The 23,540-nt window shown below is 44.3% G+C and overlaps 1 protein-coding gene across 8 annotated transcripts in view; it reads right to left on the reverse strand.

Moving 5' to 3' along the window:
* Nucleotides 1-23,540, reverse strand: part of LOC140717343 (plasma membrane calcium-transporting ATPase 1-like) — a 328,298-nt gene that overhangs the window by 30,343 nt on the left and 274,415 nt on the right. For all 8 annotated transcript variants that reach the window (XM_073030837.1, XM_073030844.1, XM_073030840.1 and 5 more), the window contains 4 exons: nt 16,940-17,046; nt 9,253-9,444; nt 4,440-4,653; nt 2,333-2,544 (listed from right to left, as the gene is read on the reverse strand). In XM_073030837.1, the coding sequence (XP_072886938.1) occupies nt 2,333-2,544; nt 4,440-4,653; nt 9,253-9,444; nt 16,940-17,046 (725 nt within the window). The remainder of the gene's footprint in view (nt 1-2,332; nt 2,545-4,439; nt 4,654-9,252; nt 9,445-16,939; nt 17,047-23,540) is intronic.

A 23,540-nucleotide genomic window follows, 5' to 3' on the forward strand; every position in this document is an offset into this window, starting at 1 on the left:
TTGAAGGACAAATAGTTGAAGATGTAGACAAATTCACCTACCTCGGAAGCAAAATCAGTAAATCAGGAGGTACAGATGAGGACATCAGAGCAAGGATCGGAAAAGCCCAACATGCCTTCACAACCCTACGACCTGTTTGGACGTCTACGGCCATCTCTGTCAAAACTAAGCTCTGTATATTCAGCTCCAATGTGAAAGCCATCCTGATATATGGATCCGAAACATGGAGAATCACGAACACCAGCTGCAACAAGATCCAGACCTTTCTCAACAAATGCCTCCGGCAGATCCTCTGCCTCAAGTGGTACGACAGAGTGTCAAACCTAGACCTATGGAAGAGGGCAAACCAAGAGCCCATTGTATTCCAGATAAGGAGGAGGAAGTGGAGATGGGTTGGCCACACCTCGAGGAAGAGCCAGTCGAATGTCACTCGACGATCACTCGAATGGAATCCACAAGGGAAGAGAAGAAGAGGTCGCCCAAAGCAAACCTGGAGGTGTAGGCTTTTGGATGAACTGAAAGCCGCCGGCCAAACTTGGGAGACTGCAAAAACATCTGCTAGAGATCGCAGGAAGTGGAGGACTTTTGTTGAGGCCGTATGCTCCATAAGGAGCGAAAAGGATTAAAGAAGAAGACGTTCTCAAGAAACCAACTCCAGGTCCCACCGCTCAACTACCCAGTAGCAATTAACCTATTAATATGCACATCTCTGGGACATAGGAGGGGACCTGCTAGTCCCAATGAAGGGTCTCGACCCGAAATAGCAACTGTCCATCTCCCTCCACAGACGGTGCTTGACCCGCTGAGCTCCTCCGGGACCCAGACAGAACCTGGTTTGGTTCGGAAAGAGATGTTCCTTTGTGGCTTCACTTCCAATGCAGAGAAATGAGCGCAACAAGCAGATTCTCTCCACACTGACAGAGGACAGTGGAAAAGTAATGAGGCCCAATAAACCAGTGCTTTAATGTTGAGGCTTATAAAGCACGGGTGAGACCTCACTTGAAGGATTGTGAGCAGCTTTGGGCCCCTTAACTAAGAAAGGATGTGCCGACTTTGGAGAGGGACAAAGGAGGCTCATGAAAGTATTTCCAGGATTGAAAGGCTTGTCACACGAGGAGCGTTTGATGGCTGTGGGCCTGTATTCACTGGAATTCAGAAGAATGAGGGGAGACCAAATGAAACCTATCAAATGTGGAAAGGCCTTGATAGAGTGGATGTGGAGAGGATGTTTCCTGTGGTGGGAGAGTCAAAGACCAGAGGACACAGCCTCAGAATAGAGGGATGTCCTTTTAGAACAGAGATGAGGAAGCATTTCTTTAGCCAGAGAGTGGTGAATCAGTGGAATTTGTTGCTACAGGTGACTGTGGAGACCAGGTTTTTTTTTGTATATTTAAGGCAGAGATTGAATGGTCGGGGTGTCAAGGGATATGGGGAGAAGGCAGGAGATTGAGGCTGAGAGGAAAAATGGATCAGCCATGAAATTTGGCCTGTCCCTTAAAACCCTCACTAATTTTTATAGATGCACCGTAGAAAGCGTTCTTCTAGGGTGCATCACAACCTGGTATGGAAGTTGTCCTGTCCAAGATCGGAAGAAGCTGCAGAAGATCGTGAACATAGCCCAGCACTTCACACAAACCAATCTTACATTCTTGGACTCACTTTACACCGCACGCTGTCAGAGCAGTGCTGCCAGGATAATCAAGGACACGACCAACCCAGCCAACACACTTTTTGTCCCTCTTCCCTCTGGGAGAAGGTTCAGGAGCTTGAAGATTCGTACGGCCAGATTTGGGAACAGCTTCTTTCCAGCTGTGATAAGACTGCTGAACAGATCCTGACCCGGATCTGGGCCGTACCTTCCAAATATCCGGACCTGACTTTCACTACCTTACTTTCCCTCTTCTATTTTCTGATTATGATTTATAATTTAAATTTTTATTATATTTACTTTGATTTGTACTTCAGGGAGCACGAAGCGCAGAATCAAATATCGCTGTGATGATTGTACGCTCTAGTATCAATTGTTTGGTGACAATAAAGTAAAGTCCATGATGAAATGGCAGAGCAGACTCGATGGGCCAAATGGCCTAATTCTGTTCTTATATCATATGGTTATCGATTCATACTCCAGATAAACAGGATTGAAATCAACTGTTAGGTATTAGGTAGTTTGTCAGTCTTTATGTATAGTTTTTCATAATTTATGTTGTTTGTCTTTATTTTCCTGTAAATGCCTGCAAGAAAATGAATCTCAAGGTCGTATATGGTAACACATATGCACATTGATAATGAATCTATTTTTGAACACCACACACACTGAATAACACAGTACCTGAATCAGAAAAGTCCCCACCACAATGCTGCAAAAGATTGGATTTCGGAAAATTGCTTCAAACACGTTGCGCTCCCCGTGGATCTTGCGAGCGTTGATCTCATTGAAGAGCTGCATCATCACAAAGGTGTTGAAGACAATGGTGTAATGTTCGGTCGGGGGGGAGTGGAGTGGAGCATTCCTTCCACTGTCGATGTCAAAAAACTTCTCACCTGTGAAGAAGAATTGTTACAATTCAATCTACAGAAAACTGGACTTGGCATTGGTTTATTATTGTCGCACGTACAGTGAAAAGCTGGCCTTGCATACCGTTCATACAGATCAAATAATGACACAGTGCATTGAGGCAGAATAAGGTAAAACAATAGCAATGCAGAGAAAGCACAGTGCAGTAAGACTAAAGTGTGTAAGGTCATAACTAGATGGATTGTGAGGCCAAAGGTCCATCTTATTGTACCAGGGGGCTAATTTCACGTCACATGCCAGTGATAATAATCCTGATTCTGACTAGTTGGATCCAACTGTTTAATTCTTAGATTGTCTGCTTGTATTTTATATAATTACCTCTATACAAGTAACTGCCTAGAATGCTTCCTAGTGGTACTATTATGTATATGCAAGTTTAATAGACCCCTAATGATATAAGTCTGGAAAAACTCTCCATTATTTGAATAGGAAACTACTCATTGGTTGACTCATATTTATAAATTTGAATGGAATTGTCCTCATCTCTGTACTGTAAAAATTACTGACCGCAAGGCAACAGCATCTTAATCTTAGTATCCTAGTCTCTCTGTCCTTAAGCCTTCCGCGACTAGCTTCTGCTCCCATTTCCTTTATTAACGCTAAATAAAATGGCTGTGAGTCAACCAGCTTTGTGCCTCCTTCCTGACTTCTGAAAGAACCCTGTATTAAAAACATCAGAATCCAACAGCACTGTTTAACAGTCTTATTACAGAGGGGTAGAAGCTGTCCTTGAGTCTGGTGACATTGGCTTTCAGGGTTTTGTACCTTCTGTCCAGGGTGAGGGGTCATTGATCGTTCTGGTTGCTTAACTGAGGCAATGAGAAGTGTAAACAGATTCCATGGAGGGGAGGCTAGTTCTCATGATGTGCTAATAAGAGAGGGGGAATTATCCCAAGTAGACTGTCCAATCATTGTCATTGTAGAACTGATGAGTGCTCCACACCCACTGCCAGACATCAGAAAGTTGACTGTTCACTCTTTTTCCACAGATGCTGCCTGGCCCGCTGAGTTCTTCCAGCATCTGCATATTTTCTCGTGTCTGTAATTTACTTCACAGGTAGTTGTGCACGTGACAGTAAACTTGACTTTGATTGAAAGGAATACTTTCCCATCTCCTCCACCCAGTACCTGCAGGGAGGAGGTCACGCAGCATCCATGCAGTGACAATCAGACTCAAAAAACCTCCCCGAGCAGTAAGACCGATCAACACCCCCACCCATTAACCCACCCCTCCGTACTCCCAACCATCACGACTTTATCATTTCCTGTCAAGAGTCACCTTATGTACGTACAAAATCTCCTGTGCCTAGTGTCACTTTAAGGACATACAGTCAATCTATGCATACAAGCTACATTAAGCATTTATATTAACTTTTTTAAAATTACTGTGTTATTTATTTATTTACTTATTAAGATAGAGTGTGGAATAGGTCCTTCTGGCTCTTTGAGCTGGGCCACCCGGCGGTCCCTATTTAATTCTAGCCTAATCACGGGACAATTTACTATCAATTAACCTACCAGTCAGCATGTCTTTGGATTGTGGGAGGAAACCAGAGCACCCGGAGGAAACCCACGTGGTCACGGGGAGAATGTACAAACTCTTCCAGGCAGTGGCGGGAATTGAACCCAGGTCGCCAGTACTGTAAAGTGTTGTGCTAACCACTGCGCGGCCATGCCTCCCTTTTATCTTTATCTTATTGTATTTCTTTTCGTGCTGCACTGGATCCAGAGTTACAACTAATTTGTTCTCCTTTATACTTATGTATTGGAAATGACATTAAACAATCCTGAACCACTACTTTGTTCAAGTAGGAAGGAGCAAATTAACCACAGATACAAAAACACCAACGGCAAAACTGACCTGCAAAGAGGAGTGTGAAGATAATGGTGAGCTGGTAAACACCGTGGCCCAGGATGTTCTTCATCATCGTGCGAGAGATCAGTGGCTTATTCCTGCCGTAGGGCTTGCGAAGCAACAGGGCCTCTGTCGGGGGCTCAGTGGCCAAGGCCAGGGAGGCAAATGTGTCCATGATCAGGTTCACCCAGAGCATCTGAACAGCCTTCAGCGGAGAATCCTGGTTTGGGATTTAAAGGCAGACAGAGGACATGAGAGCAGGAAGTTACACAGTCCTCAACCCAATTGCACCAGTCAAAGTGATCAAGACTGTCCTGATCATTCCCCTAAGCTCCACCTTTATTCCTGTAAAGAGCCTTAGATCCCACAGCACCAGGGTCAGGAGCAGCTGCCACCCTGCGACCATCAAGCTCCTGAACCAGGCTGGATAACTTCACTAACCTCTATGCTGAAATGATCCCTGAGCACAAGCTATGAACACACTTTTAAAGACTCTACAACTCATGTTCTCAGTATTATTTATTTATTTATCTATCTATCTACCTATTTAGTTGCAATTTTTCTTCTTCTCTGCATCCTTTGTTTGTGTAGTTTTCCATTGATTCAGAATCAAGTTTATTATCACCAGCACATGTTGTGAAATTGTTAACTTAGCAGCAGCAGTTCAATGCAATACACAATAATATAGAAAGAAAAAAATAAATAAGTAGATTAATTGCAGTAAGTACCTACAGTGGTACTACAAAGTTTGTGAACCCTGCAGAATTCTCTCTATTTCTGCATATGACCTAAGATGTGATCAGATCTTCATATCAAGTCTTAAAGCTAGATAAAGAGAACCAAATTAAATAAATAACACAAAACATACTTATTCATTTATTTATTGAGAAAAATTATCCATTATTACATGTATTTGTTGGAAAAAGTACGTGAACCTCTGTTTACAGTAACTGGTGTAATTCCCCCAGCCCTGTACAGTGATAACTCCAACCAAGCGTTTCCAGTAACTGTTGATCAGTCTTGCACATCGGCTTGGAGGAATTTTAGGCCATTCCTCCTTACAAAACTGCTTCAGCTCTGGGTAGTTGGTGGGCTCCTTGCATGAACTGCTTGCTTGAAGTCATTCCACAACATTTCTATAGGAATAAGGTCAGGACTTTGACTTGGCCATTCCAAAACACAAACTTTCTTCTTAAATCATTCTGTTGTTGATTTACTCTTGCATTTTGGATCATTATTATCCAACTTTTATTAAGCTCCAGGTGACAGACTGCTACCCTGACATTCTCCTGTAAAATGCTGAAACAATTTTGAATTCATTGTTCCCTCAAAGATTGAAAGTGTCCAGCCTCTGAGGCAGCAAAGCAGCTCCAAACCATGATGCTCCTTCTACCATGCTTCACAACTGGGATGAGGTTTTACTATTGGTGTGCAGTGCCCTTCTCCCTCCAAACATAGCAATGTGCATTTCTGCCAAGAAGTTCAACTTCTGTCTCATCTGTCCACAGAATATTGTCCTAGGAGCATTGCAGAACATCCAGGTGTTCTTTTACAAGCGAGACATGCAACAATGTTTATTTCAGAGAGCAGTGGTTTCCTCCATAGTGTCCTTCCATGAACACCATTCTTGTTAGTGTTTTTCTTAAAGTGGGCACATGAACAGAGACTTCAGTAAGTTCTAGAGATCTCTGTTGTTACTCCTGGGTTCTTTTTCACCTCCTTCAGCATTGCACGTTGTGCTTTTGGTGTGATCTTTGCAGGACGCCCACTCCTAGGGAGAACAGCAACAGTACTGAGTTTCCTCCATTTGTAGACAATTTCTCTGACAGATGAACACTCAGGTCTTTAGAAATGCTTTTGTAGCCTTTTCCAGCTTCATTCAACTCTATAATTCTTCTAAGGTCCTCTGAAAGTTGTTTTGTTTACGGCATGGTGCACATAAACAGATCTTTCTTGAGAAGAGCAGGCTCTGTCAGTAACCTGACTGCGTGTGTCTTTATAGGGCAGGGCACCTCTACAACCCACATCTCCAATCTTATCTCATTGATTGCAACACCCGATTCCAAATAGATTTTGTAGAAGGCATTACACCAGAGGTTCACATATTTTTTCTAACAAATACATGTAATATTGGATCACTCTTCTCAATAAACAAATGAACAATGTTTTTTGTGTTATTTATTTAATTGGGTTCTTTTTATCTGGCTTCAGGACTTGCATGAAGATATGATCACATTTTAGGCCATTTTTATGCAGAAATAGAGAAAATTCTACAGTGTTCACCAAATTTCCAGCACCACTGCATATGTTTATTAAATAGTTAGATTAAAAATAGTGCAAAACAGAAATAATACATAAATATTTTAAAAATGTGATGTAATGTTCATGGGTTCAATGTCCATTTAGGAATCGCATGGCAGAAGATGCAAAAAAAAGGTAATAATAAAAAATAAAAAAGTAATACTGACAATATGAGTTGTAGGATCCTTGAAAGTGCGTCCGTAGGTTGTGGAATCAGTTCAGTGTTGAGTTGAATGAAGTTATCTATACTGGTTCAAGATCCTGTTAGTTGAGGGGGTAATAACTGTTGTTGAATCTGGTGGTGTGGGGCCTGGGACTCCTGTACCTCATTCCCAATCACAGTAGGGAGAAGAAAGCATGGCCTGGATGGTGGGATGTCCTTATTGATGTGCTCAGTGGTGGGGAGGGGTTTGCTTTTGTGTCTCCTCTCTGATGGGAGAGGACAGAGGTGGGCGGGGCCCTAGATGATTTCGAGGCAGCAGGAAGTGTAGACAAATTCAATGGAAGGGAGGCTGACTTGATGGATGGACTCGTAGGTGAAGTGTTGCCTCAGCTCGGGGCTCTGAATGGTAGTGAGGGAGGAGTCATAGGGACAGGTGTAACATTTGTCCTGCTTGCAGGGGTAAGTGCCAGAAGGACAGTCAGTGGTGAGGGATGTGGACAATGGAGCACTGTTCCCTCTGGGATGCACGACAGCGCAGTAACTGAAATGCCGCCATGCACATAGCCTTTGTGGCCACGCAGCTGGAATTTTCTTAACATATAAACATTTAGCATGCTGCAAAGCTTTCAGGCCATGTAAAGATGTCCTGCTCAGAGCAATGATTGGTCCAAACAGCTGTAAAAAAAAACACCGTAGAGGTAACATTGCAAGGGAGTCACGTAGAGAGCGATCCCTGTGGAAAGTGGAGAATGAGGATGGGGAGGGAAAGATGCAGTACGTTGTAGGATCCTGATGAAGATGGCAGAAGCTGCAGAGGACGATGTGCTGGATGTGGAGGCTCATAAGCTGGTAGATAGGCACAAGTAGAACTTTACCCCCGTTATGACTCCTCCTCCTCCTCCTCCCCCTTCTCCCATGGCCCACTCTCCTCTCCTATTAGATTCCTTCTTCTTCAGCCTATCTTTTCCACCTATCACCTCCCAGATTCTCACTTTATCACCCCTCACACACCGCCCCCCCACCTCCATCTCACCTGGCTTCACCTATCACCTTCCAGCTTGTACTCTTCCTCCCCCTGAACTTGTTCTGGCTTTCCCCCCCCCCCTTCCTTTCCAGCCCTGTTGAAGGGTCTCAGCCCAAAATGTCGACTGTTTATTCCCCTCCGCAGATGCTGCCTGGCCTGTTGAGCCCCTCCATCGTTTTCTGCGTGTTACTCTGGATTTCCAGCATCCACAGAACCTCTTAAGAGAAGCTCGGAAGGGTACGTGGACGTGAAGGGCTAGGAAGACTATGGTCTGGATGTAGGTAGATGGGACCAGGTCAGCATGGATTAAGATGGGCCGAAGAGCCTGTTTGTGTGCTGTGATACTCTTTGACTCTAAGTACTGTTTGTTGTAATGAACTGGACAGTCTAAGAGTACATACACAGAGTTGAACAGAGTACAGCTACAGGGCCATGCAAGAAGTGATGTTTAGTGGCTCTGGCCCTGTGCTCGCTGGCGTTTATAACAATGAGGGTGGGGGGATTTTATTGAAACCTACTGAATATAAAAGGCCTGGAAAGAGTGGACGTGAAGAGGATGTTTCCAATAGTGGGGAAGTCTAGGACTAAAGGACACAGTCTCCGAATAGGCCATCCCTTTAGAACAGAAATAGGGAGGAATGTTTTTTTAGCCAGAGGGTGGTGAATCTGTGGAATTCATTGCCACAGACGGCTGTGGAGGCCAAGTCATTGGGTCTATTTAAAGCAGAGGTTGACAGGTACTTAATAAGTAAGGGCACCAAAGGTTATGGGGAGAAGGCAGGAAAATGGGATTGAGAAGGGTGAGGGTTCAAAGGAAGATCACGAAGATGATTCCAGGATTGAAAGGCTTATCACATGAAGAGCATTTGATGGCTCTGAACCTCTAGTCACTGGAATTTAAAAGAATGATGGGTGACCTCACTGAGACCCATTGAATGTTAAAAGGCCTCAATAGATGGATGTGGAGAGGATGTTTCCTATGGTGGAGAAATCGAAGACCAGGAGACACAGCCTCAGAATAGAGGGGAGTCCTTTTAGAACGGAGTTGGGGAGAAATTTCTTCAGCCAGAGAATGGTGAATCTATGCAATTTGTTGCCACGGGTAGCTGTGGAGGCCAAGTCATTGAGTATATTTAAGGCAGAGGTTGATAGATTCATGATTGGTCAGGGAAAGAAGGGATACGGGGAGAAGGAAGAAGATTGGGTTGAGAGGAAAAATGGATCAGCAATGATGAAATGATGGAGCAGACTCGATGGGCCAAATGGCCTAATTCTACTTCTATGTCTTATGGTCTTATGTGCCAACGTTGCCCAGCACCACAAGGACTTACCTGGGTGATGCAGGCTCCAGTAAAGGCGACGATAACTGCGACCACGTTTACTGTCAGTTGGAACTGCAGGAACTTGGAGATGCTGTCGTACACATTGCGGCCCCACATCACGGCCTTAACGATGCTGGTGAAGTTATCGTCTGTCAGGATGATGTCTGACGCCTCCTTTGCGACATCGGTTCCTGCAATGCCCTTTAAAGCCCAAACCAAACCAGATCAGGAACTCTGTCCAGTATTCTCAACCATACTTTGCAGAATAGGCTGACAACTAGAAAAGTGTTTGCTGAATTCCACCCACTTGCAGCACCCTGTAGAGCTCCCACCCACATTACCAGACAACACAACTGTAAAGATATTATAATATAATTTATGAAATAGCTCGATTGCAAAGATAGATCAAAATAGTCATAAAAATACAAGACAAAATTAAAAATCGTAAGTAAAAACATTCTATTGAATAAAATGTAACTGAATATATCATCAACAGGCATTAAGTAATCCAATAAGTAGGCCAAATTTAAAAGTAGGCTTTTAGAAGTGGTTTGAAACTTTCCACAGTAAAGTTTTCCACACTTTCCACACTTTTCTTGGTCTATCTCAGTCGACAGAGTATTCCAGATTCTTGGAGCATAAGAGCCCTCATCACCAGTTCTTATATGCTCGGCTTTAGGAATATTAAGCAAACCAGTATCTGTGGATCTAAGATTATGAGTAGGAATGTAAGGGGGAATAGACACTCCAAAACATACAAAGAAGCGAGATTATTCAGAGCCTTAAGAGTATTTTAATATTAATCCTAAAGGACACAAGGCAGCCAGTGTAATGATGCCAAAACCGGTGAAATGTGCTCAGATTTTCTTTTTTTGGTGAGGATTCTTGCATTTTTTGAACAAGCTGCAGCTGATTTATATCTGTCCTGAGCAGTCCTGAGAAGAGTGTGTTACAGTAGTCTAATCAGCTCAAAACACAAGTGTGCATTAATTTTCAGAGGACACTCCTGTTCCTTTTCCTTTGAAGTCAGAAAGGAGAACCTACGAGCGATCTAATCAATTGTCACTGCTCTACTGAGGGCCTTCAGCTTGACTTTCTTCATTGTCACGGAACCTTTCACCACTGCAATGCAGTGTTATGGAGAGACACGGCACGGAAACGGGTCCTGATGAGGCGTCTCAGCCAGAATCGTCGACTCTCTTTTTGTAAGGCTTACTCTGGAATTGTGCTCTTCTGCCCGGGTCTGCAGCAGTTATCAATCACAGACACAGGAGATTCCGCAGATGCTGGAAACCCAGAGCAGCACGCACACACGGTGCTGGAGGAACTCAGCAGGTCAGGCGGCATCCATGGAAATTAACAAACAATCGAAGTTTTGGGCCAAGGCCCTTTGTCAGGACTCTTGGTCTGAAATGTCAACTGGTTTTAGATGCTGCATGACCTGCTGAGTTCCTCCAGCATTGTGTGTGTGCATGCACGTGTGTGTGTGTGTGTGTGTGGCTTCTGGGTTTTTCAATATCTGTAGAATCTCTTGTTTATCAGTCTGGTGTGCTTTATCAAATAATAATCCAGTGGAAGAGTACATAGAATACACTGATGCTGCAATGCTGAAGAAACTCAGCTATCGATCACCTATTTTATTTTAAAATTAACCACCCAAAATTTCACACTAATTGTATATATGTCTACCTTAACTTCAAACTACAACTCTCTTCCCTTATGCACTAATGTCAAAATCTCAAAAGTGTTTGGGGTACTGCAAGTCTGTGTCTTTATTGATGCTTTGCTGCACACGTGAGTGCTCGGTGGGGGGGGGGGTGCTGATGCTTTTTGCTGGTGGGGGTCTTTGCCCTGCTGCTGTTTGTGCGTGGGAGGGGGAGCTGGGGGGACTTTGGGGTTCTAACATTTAACCGTCATTCATTCTTTGGGGCATTCCTCTGCTTTTGTGGATGTTTGCGAAGAAAAAGAATTTCAGGATGTATATTGTATACATATCTCTGACATTAAATGCACCTATTGAAAAATTTCTCTGGCACTAAATGCACCTATTGAATTCTGTGAATCAACACACACACACAAAATGGTGGAGGAACTCAGCAGGTCAGGCAGCGTCTATGGCAGGAAATGAACAGTTAACTTTATGGGCTGAGACCATCCATCAGACCTTTCATGTCCCGGTGAAGGGTCTTGACCAGAAGCATCAACTCTTCATTTCCCTTCACAGGTACTGGGTGACCCAGAATCAGAGTCAGGTTTATTATCACTGACATATGTCGTGAAATCTGTTTTTTAAAAAAAACCAAGAGGTACAGTACAGCACAGTCACTTCTGGCTCAACAAGCTTATGCCACCTGATTAACCTAAGAACCGCTACGGCTTTGGAATGAAGCAGGAAATTGGAGCACGCAGAGAAAACCCACGCGTTCATGGGGAGACCATACAAACAGCAGCAGAATTGAACCCAGGTAGTGGGAACTATAACAGCATTCTGCTAACCTGAATAGTTTCTCCGGTGTCTTGTGTGCATTGCTCTAGATTTCCAGCATCCGCAGAATCTCTTGCGCTAACAAATAGCTCTGCACTTGGCTATATTCAACACAACAATCCAAAGCCTCATTAGACCGCAGTGTATCGGTCTGTAGGCCTGATTTTTAAGTGAATTACCACGTTAGATCTATCTGTTTCCCAACTGAAGCCACATAGTAACTTCACTTTTCTTGTACGCAGTCCAATTCCGAAATGCCCAACTGGCAGACGAGACCTCCTGTGTGAAATACAAAAGTAGCTCGCAAGCTGCCAGAAAGCCAGGCATACAGCTGCACTGCTAAATAAAGCCAGTGCAATTCTCACTAACACAGAAATAAATTGAACATCAAAAACAATTAGTCTCCACGCATCATCACGGGGTGACATTAGGCAGAAGATTTAGCATCTGCTCTGGCTGTTAGAAATGATCGCCAGTCGCTCAGAAATTTGTTGCTTGATGTTCTTTTATCTCTGCCTGAGAAACACATGGAGAATGTCCCGAACAAAGGACCTTGGTCTTAAACGTTGACTATCTATTCATTTCCATAGATGCTGCCTGACCTGCTGAGGTCCTCCAGCTTTTTGAGTGTGTTGCTCTGGACTTCCAGCATCTGCAGGATCTCTTGTGCTTATGGTTTCACCTACCACCTTCTAGCTATCCTTATCCTTCTTCCCACTCTCCCCCCACCTTTTTATTCTGGTGTCTTACCCCTTCCTTTCCAGTCCTGAAGAAGCGTCTCGGCTGGAAACGTCAACTGTTTATTCATTTCCATCGATGCTGCCTGGCCTGCTGAGTTCCTCCAGCATTTTGTGTGCGTGTGTTGCTGGGGAATAGTTTCTTTCTCACAGGGAAATTTGACAAGCTTCTGGCTTTCTGTCATCACAGCAGTCTGATCAAATGCCCCTCGTGCAGGTATTGGTTTTATTGTTTTTATTAACTTTAGAGATACAGCATGATAACAGGATCTTCTGACCCAACGAATCCGCACAGATCAATTACACCCTGTGACCAATTAACGTACTAATCCGTATGGCTTTGGAATGTGAGAGGAAACAGGAGCACTCACACGGGGAGAACGTACAAACTCCTTACAGACAACGATCGATGTTGGCTAGCACTGTACTAGCGTTATGCTGACCGCTACAATAGCCAGCCGGTGATATACTGGTACCAGCACCGGACTTTGGAGGCGAGTGGTCCCAAGCTTGAATCCAGCTGGCTCCTTGCACGCTTTCCATCCGTGCTGGATTGAGCGTCGAGCTAGGAACTCGGCCTCGTAAAAAAGTCAAATGATACGGAATTGGCAAAAATGTCACCCGATGCGCCACAAGGCAAGAAAAGGAACAACGGCAACAACCACTATGCTGCCATATGTACCTAGATACAGGGGAAGGTGTTGTAGGGAGATTACGCCACACATCAAAAGTATTTATTATAAAAGTATACAACTCTGAAATTCTTCTTCTCCAAATAGCCACGAAACCAAGAAAGGAATGGCAACACGATCATCAACCCCCAAATCCCTCCACACCGCACCAAAAAACAAACAGAAATGGAACACACACATCCCCCTCCTCCGCACACAAAAAAAACGAGAAAGATCAGCTGAAAAACCCAGAATATAGAAAGTACAAGGCATAGACTATAAGCACATCAAGGCATGTAAAAAGTGAACAGAATTTAGAATATAGTGCTGCTGTTTCAGAGAAAGTGCAGTGCAAATGCAAGGGCCACAACAAGCTAGAGAGATGAAGAGGTCATCTTTATCATACAAGAAGTCTGTTCAGGAGTCTGATCACAATGGGATAGAAGCTGTCTTTGAGCCTGGTGGTATGAACTTTCAGCCTGATAGGACAGAGGTAGGAATGCCTGGGCTGGGAGGTGTCCTTGATTATCTCAAGGCAGTGAGAAATGTAGACAGAGTCAGTGGAAGGGAAACTGGTTTGTTTTATGGACCAGGGGTGGGGTTCACACATGCACCCCAGATTTTCATAGGATGATGTCACTTCACATGTGATACATTGCAGGGAGGAACCCAATGACCAGGAAGTCTGGGACAACCATTTTATTACCTACTATCTGGACTAGGATGCCTACTAACCTTGCATCCTTTGAGGACCTGAGATACTAAAGCTCTCTCCACAGATGCTGCCTGACCTGCTGAGTATTGCCAGCATTTTGAGTGTGTTGCTCTGGACTTCCAGCATCTGCAGAAATTCTTGTGTCTAGTTACTACTGCAAGAACTCCGATGGAATATATGAGCAACGCACACAAAACGCTGGAGCAGCTGATAAAAAGTCTCTGTATTAAAAGTGGCAGACAGACGGAAAACAATTCCCATGGTTTCAAAGTGCTGAGTCTGAATGCAGTTAAATACCACAGACTAAACGCTGGCAGGGCAACACACACAACATGCTGGAGGCACTCAGCAGGTCAAGCAGCGTCAATAAAGGGGAATAAACAGCCTGAGACCCTTGGCCCAAAACATCAGCCGTTCATTCCACTCTTTCAATGCTGCCTGACCTTCTGAGCTTCTCCAGCATTGTGTGTGTGTGTGTATTGCTCTGGATTTCCAGCACCTGCAAAATCTCGTGTGTCTATAATGGAACATAAATCTGACTTCTACCAGGTCTATCTGGACCAATTTGGATTGGGCGCCAGTGGAAGAAAGCCAAGTGATCCAACTGAATATATAAAGTCAAAGTTCAGAGATTCAAAGTACATTAATTGTCAGAGTATGTATACAGAACACAACTCCGGAGATTTGTCCATCTACAGGCAGCCACAAAACAACAGCATGGAACCCGTTCAAACACTCAATGTGCGAAAAAGAACGTTGTGCCAACGGCTAAAAGTGAGCGGACCACACATAGAATATTAAACATCAAACCAGGAGTCCAGTAGTATCCAGTGTAGTTCAGTTCAGCGCTGTGCCACTACCCCTTGCAGGCCCTGGGGCTATTCTTTGCTGAGGTGTCCCAAACTGCACTGACTGCCCCAATATAACAGAACAAAAACAGAAAAAAAAGAGTAATCCAGGAGCACATGCAATGTGAGCCTCAAAGACCCCCAAAACGAGACCACAGCCTTGTCAACCCTTGCAACGAGGATCTCAAGAATCCTGCACTTCCCTCCGTCAGCAGCTGGCAAGAGGGAGACACAGGCAGACGTCGCTGAACACGTGCCCATCCTCTGCTTTCGTCCTCACTCAATGCTTCAGTCGCACGGAAGCGATGGAGCCGATCAAGGGCTCGTGCCCCTCGACACCTCAATCAGAGAGAAGTGATGGAGCCGATCACGGGCTCGCGCCCCTCGACACCTCAATCAGAGAGAAACAATGGAGCCGATCACGGGCCCGCGCCCCTCGACACCTCAATCAGAGAGTAACAATGGAGCCGATCACGGGCCCGCACCCCTCGACACCTCAATCAGAGAGAAACAATGGAGCCGATCACGGGCCCGTGCCCCTCGACACCTCAATCAGAGAGAAGTGATGGAGCCGATCACGGGCCCGTGCCCCTCGACACCTCAATCAGAGAGAAGTGATGGAGCCGATCACGGGCTCGTGTCCCTCGACACCTCAATCAGAGAGAAACAATGGAGCCGATCACGGGCCCGCGCCCCTCGACACCTCAATCAGAGAGAAGTGATGGAGCCGATCACGGGCTCGCGCCCCTCGACACCTCAATCAGACAGAAGTGATGGAGCCGATCACAGGCTCGCACCCCTCGACACCTCAATCAGAGAGAAACAATGGAGCCGATCGAGGGCTCGCGCCCCTCGACACCTCAATCAGAGAGAAACAATGGAGCCGATCACGGGCCCGCGCCCCTCGACACCTCAATCAGAGAGAAACAATGGAGCCGATCACGGGCTCGCGCCCCTCGACACCTCAATCAGAGAGAAACGATGGAGCCGATCACGGGCTCGCGCCCCTCGACACCTCAATCAGAGAGAAGGAATGGAGCCGATCAAGGGCTCGCGCCCCTCGACACCTCAATCAGAGAGAAGTGATTGAGCCGATCACGGGCTCGCGCCCCTCGACACCTCAATCAGAGAGAAACAATGCAGCCGATCACGGGCTCGCGCCCCTCGACACCTCAATCAGAGAGAAACAATGGAGCCGATCAAGGGCTCGTGCTTTGACTCCAGGCAGCACACTCTGTGCCAAACCTCACCAAACTCCCTCGGAGGGAGCAAAGCGCCAGATCACTCATTCGGCCCAAAAATACGTCATCAAAATGTAAATCAGATTTCAATTGCACGCCGCTTAGGAGGAGAATCATATTTGAAAGAAGCAGCAGCAACAGGAGCAGTTTCGTGAACTGTCAGCAGGGCGTTGTCATTGGTTGCATTGTCATCTGGCGCCATCTTTAAGACTGACCTCAATGAAGAATAAACTCTTCTCAGGGTTCCAGCGGGTCCAGGTGTCCATTATAACTAATGTTTCGATGACCAACTCTGCCATCTTCATCAGAGATGATGCTGAGGTGCGTCTGGTCTGGTGGTGTAGATACCCCCGTTGTCCATCCCTCCCGATTGGATAGATCTCAACCAATCAGGTTTCCGCTGTCCCATCTTGTTTACAATCATATTCCAATTCTTACTTAGAATGAGAGCTTTTTTGTCTTTGTTGAAATACTTATTCTTCAGTCTTATTTCAAAGGCTTCCTTCACCGGGCGGTCCCAAAACCCACTGGTGTGGCACTGTAGTTTTGGGTCATCAAAGTCAATCCTGTGGTTGTTGCATATGCAATGTTCTGCTACTGCCGATTTCTCCCACATCAAGAATAGGAGATGTACCCGTTTGGGTTACTAGAGGAATCGACAGAAGCACATACACGCCAGAAAGCACTAAATCTTTCTTCGTGAAGTGCTCTAATTCCTTGAATGGGATTCAAACCCACTGTTTTTATTAGAAATGAGAGCATAACCAGAATGCAAAGATGACACAAAGTGCCTCTTAAATGAATCAATAGAACCAAGGAATAATACAGCACTGAAACAAGGCAGTCAGCCCAACCTGTCCAGGCCGTGCAGCTAATCAAGGTGCCCACGAAAGCCAGTCCCATTTGCCTGCATTTGGCCCACATCCCTTTGAACCTTTCCAAATGACACCAAACATAATTCAGTGGTAATGTGACATATTGAGGAAAAGGGAAGTGTACCATGGCGAAGCCAACATCAGCTTTCTTCAACGCTGGTCCATCGTTCGTTCCATCTCCGGTTACAGCCACAACCTGCCGCATTTCTCCGATGGTGCTGTCAATAATACCTGTTTCAAAAAAGGACACCCAACTGAACTTGTGCATGACAACACACCCCAGACCATTTATTTATTTATTAAGCCACATCGCGGAATAGGCCCATTGTGCCACACTGCCCAGCAATCCCCCAATTTTTAATCCTAGCCTAATCACAGGACAATTTACAGTGATCAATCAACCTACTAAACAGTATGTCTTTGGACTGTGGGAGGAAACCAGAACACACAGGAGAGTCATGGGGGAAGGTACAAACACATGCCCATCCACCCCATCTATACCCCTCTTGATTTTATACATCTCTATAAGCTTTCTAAAGATGTAATCTGTATCACTGTCTGGTATGAGGAGGGCACTGCACAGGATCGAATTAAGCTGCAGGAAGCTGGCTTTTATAAATCGGAGCATTGAGTATAGGAGCTGGGATGTAATGTTAAAATTGTACAAGGCATTGGTAAGGCCGAATTTGGAGTATTGTGTACAGTTCTGGTCACTGAATTATAGGGAAAGATGTCAACAGAATAAAGAGAGTACAGAGGAGATTTACTAGAATGTTACCTGGGTTTCAGCACCTAAGTTACAGAGAAAGGTTGAACAAGTTAGGTCTTTATTCTTTGGGGTGTAGAAGGTTGAGGGGGGACTTGATAGGAGTATTTAAAATTATGAGGGGGATAGATCGAGTTGACGTGGATAGGCTTTTTCCATTGAGAGTAGGGGAGATTCAAACAAGAGGACGTGATTTGAGAGTTAGGGGGCAGAAGTTTAAGGGTAACAAGGGGGAATTTCTTTACTCAGAGAGTGGTAGTTGTGTGGAATGAGCTTCCAGTAGAAGTGGTAGAGACAGGTTCAGTATTGTCATTTAAAGTAAAATTGGATAGGTATATGGACAGGAAAGGAATAGAGGGTTATGGGCTGAGTGCGGGCCAGTGGGACTAGGTGAGAGTAAGTGTTCAGCACGGACTAGAAGGGCCGAGATGGCCTGTTTCCATGCTGTAATTGTTATATGGTTATATGGTAAACTCTGCCACCTCCATCATGGGCACCAGCCTCACTGGCATCCAGGACATGCCACCTTCTCATGGCCACCATCAGGGAGTAGGCCGAGCAGCCAGAAGGCACGCACTCAACAACACAGGAATAACCTCTTCCTCTCTGTGAGTGGACACTGAACCCATAAATTTTACCTCACTACTTCTTTTCCTGCATTACTTAACACATATTATATAAATCCTACTGTAATTTAGCTTTTATTCAAAGGTTTTGCAATGCACTGCTGCTGCGTAACAACAAATCAGAATCAGATTTAACATCACCAACCCACGTCTTGAAATTTGTTGTTCTGCAGCAGCATTATAGTGAAATACATTAAAAATTACTGTAGATTACAATAAAATATATTGTAATGCAAAAAGAGAGCAAAATAGTAAAGTAGTACTTATGGGCCGTTTAGAAATCTGATGGTGGAGGGGAAGAAGCTGGTCTTAAATCGTTGAGCCTTCTCCTCTCTGATGGTTAAAGTGAGAAGAGGGCATGCCCTGGATGCCTGGATGGTGAGATCAACTCTCAGTGTTTCACACAACAAGGAATAAAGTCCTAGCCTGCCTAATCCCTTCCTTTAACTCAAACTCTTGAGTCCTGGCTACATCCTTGTGGATTTCTATGATGGTACTTTCTAAATTATAATCTCCTAATTTATTCTGTCAATGAGAAACTCAAGGAAGGTTATTATCCTGCAGTACATTTTGAAAGGTACGTTGGTAGCTGCACCTCTCACAGTAGGAGTGAAATTCCAAAGCAAACCCCGCATTACCAAATGTACCGATCTCCGGTTGGGATGGTTTTATTTCTGGGTATTAACCCCAATTTCTTTCCCGAGGTTGAGTTTGAGAAAAGTTCAAAGTAAATTTATCACCAAAGTACAAGAGGACCACAACCTTGTCATAGGATTTGGAGGCTTGCATGCCTCAATGACCCAGAGGGCTATGTTGGCTGGAGTCAGGACCTTGTGCGTTGGCTCTTGGTAGGGTCACACATGCTAAACAGGTCAAAGGGTAGAGGCCAGACTAAGAGTGGTCCACCAGTTGGTCCTGCAGGCTCAAGGCTACCACCCCCAAGTGGTCAAAAAAAAAATTGTTAAAGAAACAGCAGAGGTTGCCCTAAAGGCCAGTGGTGTAACAGGCATATTGTAATGATGATGATGACATATATGTAATTGTTACCATATACCACCTTGTAAAGGGATTGTATTTACTGGCGTTTGGCATCAAGTCAAGTCATGCCAACAAGGAGTCACGCAAAAGGCCAGTTTAAAGGAAACTTCATTGACTGTTCCCAGAATGTTTGCATTTGGGCATTAAATTAGTCAAAAAACTTTATAAATTAATTCCAATTTCCAAAAGTACTTCAGAATTTTCTGGAAAGTGGACTCCCACAATGATTCTTTAACATCAAATAAGCCTAGTAAGAAACTCCACAAGGAGGTCAACTAATTGACTATTCAATTTTGGTGTGCTTAGTAAAAGTGAAGCATTTTGTGAATGGGTCATTAGAATTTAATCTCTCACTCTGGCGCAATGTTTACACACATCCACTGCCAACTATATAATCAGTGTAGCACCGAAGATTCTTTCTAATCCTGACAACATGTCGTGCTTCAAGAAGTGATCTCACTGCAAGACTGTTCAAAATAAAAATTCCCACGAAAAGATAAAAGTTTCCATCATTGCCTTTGGAAGAGAGAAAGGAAAAGTAATCCAAAATTAGCAAGATTTATATCTGTACAAAGCAAGGGGCTGGGATTTATCCTACACAAACTCCTATGACTAAACACAGCTTTGGAAATAGTTTGACCTCGTCGTCATACATTTTAAAGACTCCGTTCTTTACCATGTTCGATGACATTTGTTTGAAAGTCTTAAAATATTTTCATAAAAGAGCACTGACTGAAATCTTAGAGGAGATCTGTCTTGGAGTCTGAGATAATATCTTATTGCAAAAGCTGGGGGAATTATAAAGATTTTTTCTATTGGAGGTGGAATTTATATCATATAAGCATTTTTAGGAGCATTAAATAGAAAGACTTCTTTCAGACTGTTCGGTTCTGAAGTAATCCATTTATTTCTCTGCAACTAGAGGCTACTTGGCCCATTGGATACATACTAGCCCCTGAGAGGCACAATTCCATCAGATCCATTTTTCCCCTTAATTCCCTGTAGTGCCTCAATATCCACTCTCAGGTATTTGTCAGCTCCCCTGTGAACCTTTTTTTTGCCAGTTCCTTACTACTGGTGGTAATGTACAGCATGTTATTAACCAACCAGAATCTGGGAGGAAACAAGAGCTCTCAGTGGAAATCATGCACTCACACAATGTGTGTGCAATCTCGGTGCAGACTACACCCAAGGGCAAGGATCAAACATAGAACCCTGCACTTGTGAAGTGAGTCCTGTTGAATATTGGAAGGCTCAGAAAGAGTGAACATGGAGAGGATATTTCCTATAGTGGGTGAGTCCAGGACCAGGGAACATTGTCTCAGAATAGAAGGACTTCCCTTTAGAACAGAGATGAGGAAGAATTTCTTTAGCCAGAGGGGTAGTGGATCTGTGGAATTCATTACCACAGACAGATGTGGAGGCCAAGTCTTTGGATATATTTAAAGTGGTGGTTGATAAGTTCTTGATTAGTCAGGGTATCGAAGGCAATGGGGAGCAGGCTGGAGAATGGGGTTGAGAGGGATAATGAACCAGCCGTGTTGGAATGGTGCAGCCGACTCGATGGCCCAAATGGCTAAACTCTGCTCTTATGTCAACAACATTAACAATTGGTATTAACTATTAGAATTCTGAACAGGAAGTGGACCTTTAGCCACTGTGTTGTACAGAACTAATAAGGGTAATGACACCTAGTCCTCTTTTGTCTCCACATGTCCAAATCCTTCCATTCTCCACACATTGATCTGCATATTTAAGAGTCTCTTAAATGCCTCTATTGGAAACCACTGTTTCTATTTAATAACACTTTTTAAAAGATTTGTACTTTTTAGCAACTTCCTATATTTTTCACAGTACGCGGTAGATCATTCCCACTCACTGGCAGAAAACTGTATAGCAGCAAAGCTAACGGTTTAACACCTTTCTCATTTTTCATTGGCTGTATTAGCACATTACCCACGTGATGTCATCGTTGTAATTATGTAACCTAGTTTATTTCTATCTCAGGAATCTTTCTTATCTTATTATAAAAGCGATCAATTTTTCAGAGGAGCCATCTTTATTCCTTTGTCTTCGCATCAATACACTTCTTAGCATCGTTTCCCAGCTCTTTATTTAGTTTTCTTAGTATTTGTACGTTTATTTATACTCTAAAATAAACTGAAAGCTTGGAATTAAGACTGTTCATCATTCCTGACACCCGGAAGAACCCTAAAGATAAGAAAATAAACAGGGATCCAACACCTGATTGTACCTGCCTGTACGGCTAGTGCTGGCTGCACATTTCAAGCACCCACCACTCTCCATGTAAAAAAGAAATGCCCTGCACATCTCCTTTCAAGTCTACTTCTCTCACCTTAAATTCAGGTCCTCTAGTTTTAGACATTTTAACCCCGGGGGGGAGAAAAAGATCCCGTCTGTCTACTCTATCTATGCCCACACCCCCCAAATCTTTTAAACCTCTATCGATTCTCCCCTCAGCCTCTGCCGCTCTAGATAAAACAACCTTAGTTTGCCCAGTCTCTGCTTATAGCACTTGCCTACTAATCCAGGCTGCATCCTGGCACATGGATGATAGAAAAACGCAGGGCAATGTGAGACAGGAAGGTTAGATTGACTGTGGAGTAGGTTCAAAGGTCAGCACAACATTATGGGCTGAAGGTCAAATACTGTTGTATGTTCTTTGGCGCCTGTGTCTATATAAGAATATATTATGATATACAAAGACAAAAACAAATTTCACAGAATATAGAACTTTAAAACACAGTATCGGCCCTTCAGCCAATGATGTTGTGCCTGAACTTTAATTAATGAATTAACTTTTGAGATTCAGAGCACAACAGGCCGTTCTGGCCCTCTGAGCCCTGCCGCCCGGCAATCCCCCAATTTAACTCTAGCTTAATTACAATGACCAATTAACCTACCAACCGGCATGTCATTGGACTGTGGGAGGAAACTCAGACGGTCACGGGGAGAATTACAGACAGCGGCGGGAACTGAACCTGGGGCCGCTGATACTGTAAAGCATTGTGCTGACCGCTGTGCTACCATGCCACCCCCACTCTACAGGCTCAACAACGCACTCTACAATCAATCTAGCCCTTCCCTCCCATGTAGCCCTTCAATTTTTCTTTCATCCATATGCCTATCTAAGAGACTCTTAATTATTCCAGTGCATCTGCATCTACCATTACACCAAGCATTGCAGGTTCTATATGTAAGGAAGTTTCTTCTTTTGTGGGGTTTTTTTTGTGTAAGGGGGTTCTTTCGTTACTGCGTATGTTAATCAAAATGGCTTCTTTGTTTTGTTAAAAGTAGGAATGCTTCTTTGTTGTGATAAGTGCTTTCTCTCGCAGTTTGTTTGGGTTTAGAATTACTGATAATGAGAATTGTATTCATTTGTTAACCAATTGGGATTAATGTTATTCTCTCTCTTCTGGGTCTGTGAACTAGTGTTGGCGGGCTTTTGGGGAGTTGGCGCGAGGGGGTGAGAGAGAGAGAGGACGCGATGCTGTAAGCTGGGCGACGGAACGGACCCCGAGCGGGGGGTCTGAGGCCAGGAGGTTCAGCGAGGAGAAGAGACGAAGACAGACGCGCCAGGGGTGCTTGGTTGATCACTTCGGGTGGTCCTGAGCTGCGAGTCGAGGAGGTCTGAGGGGATCGAATGGTGGCCAGAAGACTTCGTTAATTGAGCTCCAATGGTTGTGCACGAAGTGGTTTGGACTTTGATAAGTTTTGGCGCCTTTTCTTTATTTTCTTTTCCTTCATATATACTGTATCGTTATTAATCACTTAGTTTTAGTAATCTCTATAAAGTGTAATCATTTAATCGCATATGGTGTCCTGTCTATTATTTGGCAGGGTGGGGAAATCACACAGCATCCACACCAGCTGATTACCCAGTTTGGCGGGGCCGAAGGCTGCTCCCCCTAGACGAGAACGAGCTGAACGAGCCTGAGGCGACCCAGGGGGTTACATATACATTCACCCCCTCTCAGTGTAAAAAACATACCCTTGCCATCCCCACTCATACCTTCCCCCAATCACCTCAAAATTATGCCCTCTCGTAGTCACCAAACTTTATTTTGCGAGTAGCTCGGGCACAATTTCCCATCTGCCATTTTCAGAATCCTCTCCTTCCGTTCTAATATCTTATGCCTTGCACTTGTATCATGCACAGGGATCCAAAACGGCCTAAAGTTACCTCATTCCCCCAAGCCCTGCACAATCCCAATGGGCAATCAAAAATAGAAGCCTGCATCAACTGTAACCTTTGGGCTGCAGATCCGGTTTCA

The sequence above is a fragment of the Hemitrygon akajei genome, chromosome 27 (assembly GCF_048418815.1).
Source record: "Hemitrygon akajei chromosome 27, sHemAka1.3, whole genome shotgun sequence".
Taxonomy (NCBI): Eukaryota; Metazoa; Chordata; class Chondrichthyes; order Myliobatiformes; family Dasyatidae; genus Hemitrygon; species Hemitrygon akajei.